Source organism: Dromiciops gliroides, chromosome 3 (genome assembly GCF_019393635.1).
Source record: "Dromiciops gliroides isolate mDroGli1 chromosome 3, mDroGli1.pri, whole genome shotgun sequence".
Classification (NCBI taxonomy): domain Eukaryota; kingdom Metazoa; phylum Chordata; class Mammalia; order Microbiotheria; family Microbiotheriidae; genus Dromiciops; species Dromiciops gliroides.
Genome location: NC_057863.1, coordinates 581,700,845 through 581,702,529, shown reverse-complemented (window position 1 = coordinate 581,702,529; position 1,685 = coordinate 581,700,845). Strand labels below are relative to the sequence as shown.

General features: G+C 44.0%; 1 protein-coding gene across 1 annotated transcript; it reads right to left on the bottom strand.

Moving 5' to 3' along the window:
* Positions 1-259: 259 nt before the first annotated feature.
* LOC122748008 (olfactory receptor 52I1-like) lies at positions 260-1,297 on the bottom strand. Its single transcript, XM_043993751.1, has one exon. The coding sequence runs from the start codon at positions 1,295-1,297 to the stop codon at positions 260-262; it is 1,038 nt and encodes a 345-aa protein (XP_043849686.1).
* Between the last annotated feature and the right edge of the window lie 388 nt (positions 1,298-1,685).

The window sequence follows — 1,685 nt, the reverse complement described above, 5'->3', positions numbered from 1 at the left end:
GTTGGAATAATAGACAATAGTTAATAAAGCCCCTTCTAAAAGTATTTGTAATTCAAAATGGACTAGCAGTAAATGCTTGAAGACCAAAAAACATTCACTATCCAAGACAAAAAAATCTAGTTATATCAGTGTCTTAAATGTCATCATTAGTATAAAAACCACTTAGGAATGATTGAAGCACTTATCTGTATTCTGCTGGGAAAGAATGTGGATATCAGGCATTAAGGCAACATTTCAGCATTCCAAGTTACTCTTATACCTATGCCCCTGATGTGGCTCCAGTATATCCTATAGCAAACACCTGCTTAAGTCTTTTCTCTTTCTTGGGGTTCAGGCAATTAGGACCTGTGAGGGTGATGGGCATTGCATTCCACACCCGCTCCCGGATCCTCTTTGTCTTCAGGCCATAGATGAGGGGATTCAGCATAGGAGGAATAACAAGGTAAAAATCAGCCAGCAGCACCTGAGTGTGGAGGGGCACCATGTCCTGCCCCAACCAAGCCATGTAAATAGATACCATAGCAGGTAGGTAGTAAAGTACCATGACACTCACATGGGAACCACATGTACTGAGTGCCTTGAACCGAGCATCCTGGGAGGACAGGTTGAACACAGCCTGGAGGATCAGACTGTAAGAAGTAGCTATAAAAGTCACATCAAATCCTACGATGATGAAAGAGGCAATCAAACTATAGAGACTGCTAGGCATATGGTCAGCACATGCTAATTTGGCTACAGCCATGTGCTCACAGTAGGAATGAAGGACTACATGGGAATTACAATATGGCAGATGTACTACCAACCAGCTCAGTGGGGTCATGACCATAATTGCTCTTACCAAAATGGCCACACCAATGCCTAGCATTGTCCGTGGGGTGAGGATGGTCTGATAGTGCAAAGGTTTGCAGATGGCCACATAGCGGTCAAAGGCCATTGACAGAAGTAACCCTGTCTCCACAGCTGTTACTGCATGGACAATATACATCTGAATGAAGCAAGCAGCAAAGCTAATGATACCATTGCCTGAAAAGAAAATGGTCAGCATTTTGGGGGCCACAGAGGTTGACATGACAATGTCCACAGCAGCTAAGACACACAGGAAATAGTACATGGGCTCGTGTAGGCCTGGGTCTGACCAGATCACAGTCATGATAAGAATGTTCCCTAGTAGGGCCACAGTGTACATGACACTTAGTAGAATTGCCAACCAAAGGTGGGCTGCCTCCAATCCTGGGACACCAACAAGGATGAAAGTGGCAGCATTTGGTGATGTATGATTGGAGGGAGAGCTCAACATCACAGGAGAGAATTCTTTACTGTGGCTGGAAAGACAAAATTCATCAGAGATCAAAGGCTAGAAACAACAGTCTGAGTGTAATCTTGGGAAATAACAAAGATCTTCTCTCTAAGCGTTTGATTTTGCCTAACTTCTTTCTGGTTACTCTGAGACCCTGGCCCATGCAAATGACCTAAGAACAGGCTCCATCAGTTCCATTGACAAGGCCATGTTCCGTTTTGCAAAACTACCTGGTGGGATGAAAGAATGGAGTAGATGGGGAGTAAGTATATATACACACATATTGTACACACACACATATATGTGTATAGACACACACACACACACAGATGATTCCCCAGATTTATGTCCCTGCCCCTATTCTTTTCCCTGAGCCCTAGCCCCATAT

Coding starts and splice junctions, on each gene's coding strand:
- LOC122748008 (XM_043993751.1), bottom strand. CDS start 1,297: ATGTTGAGCTCTCCCTCCAATCATACATCACCAAATGCTGCCACTTTC.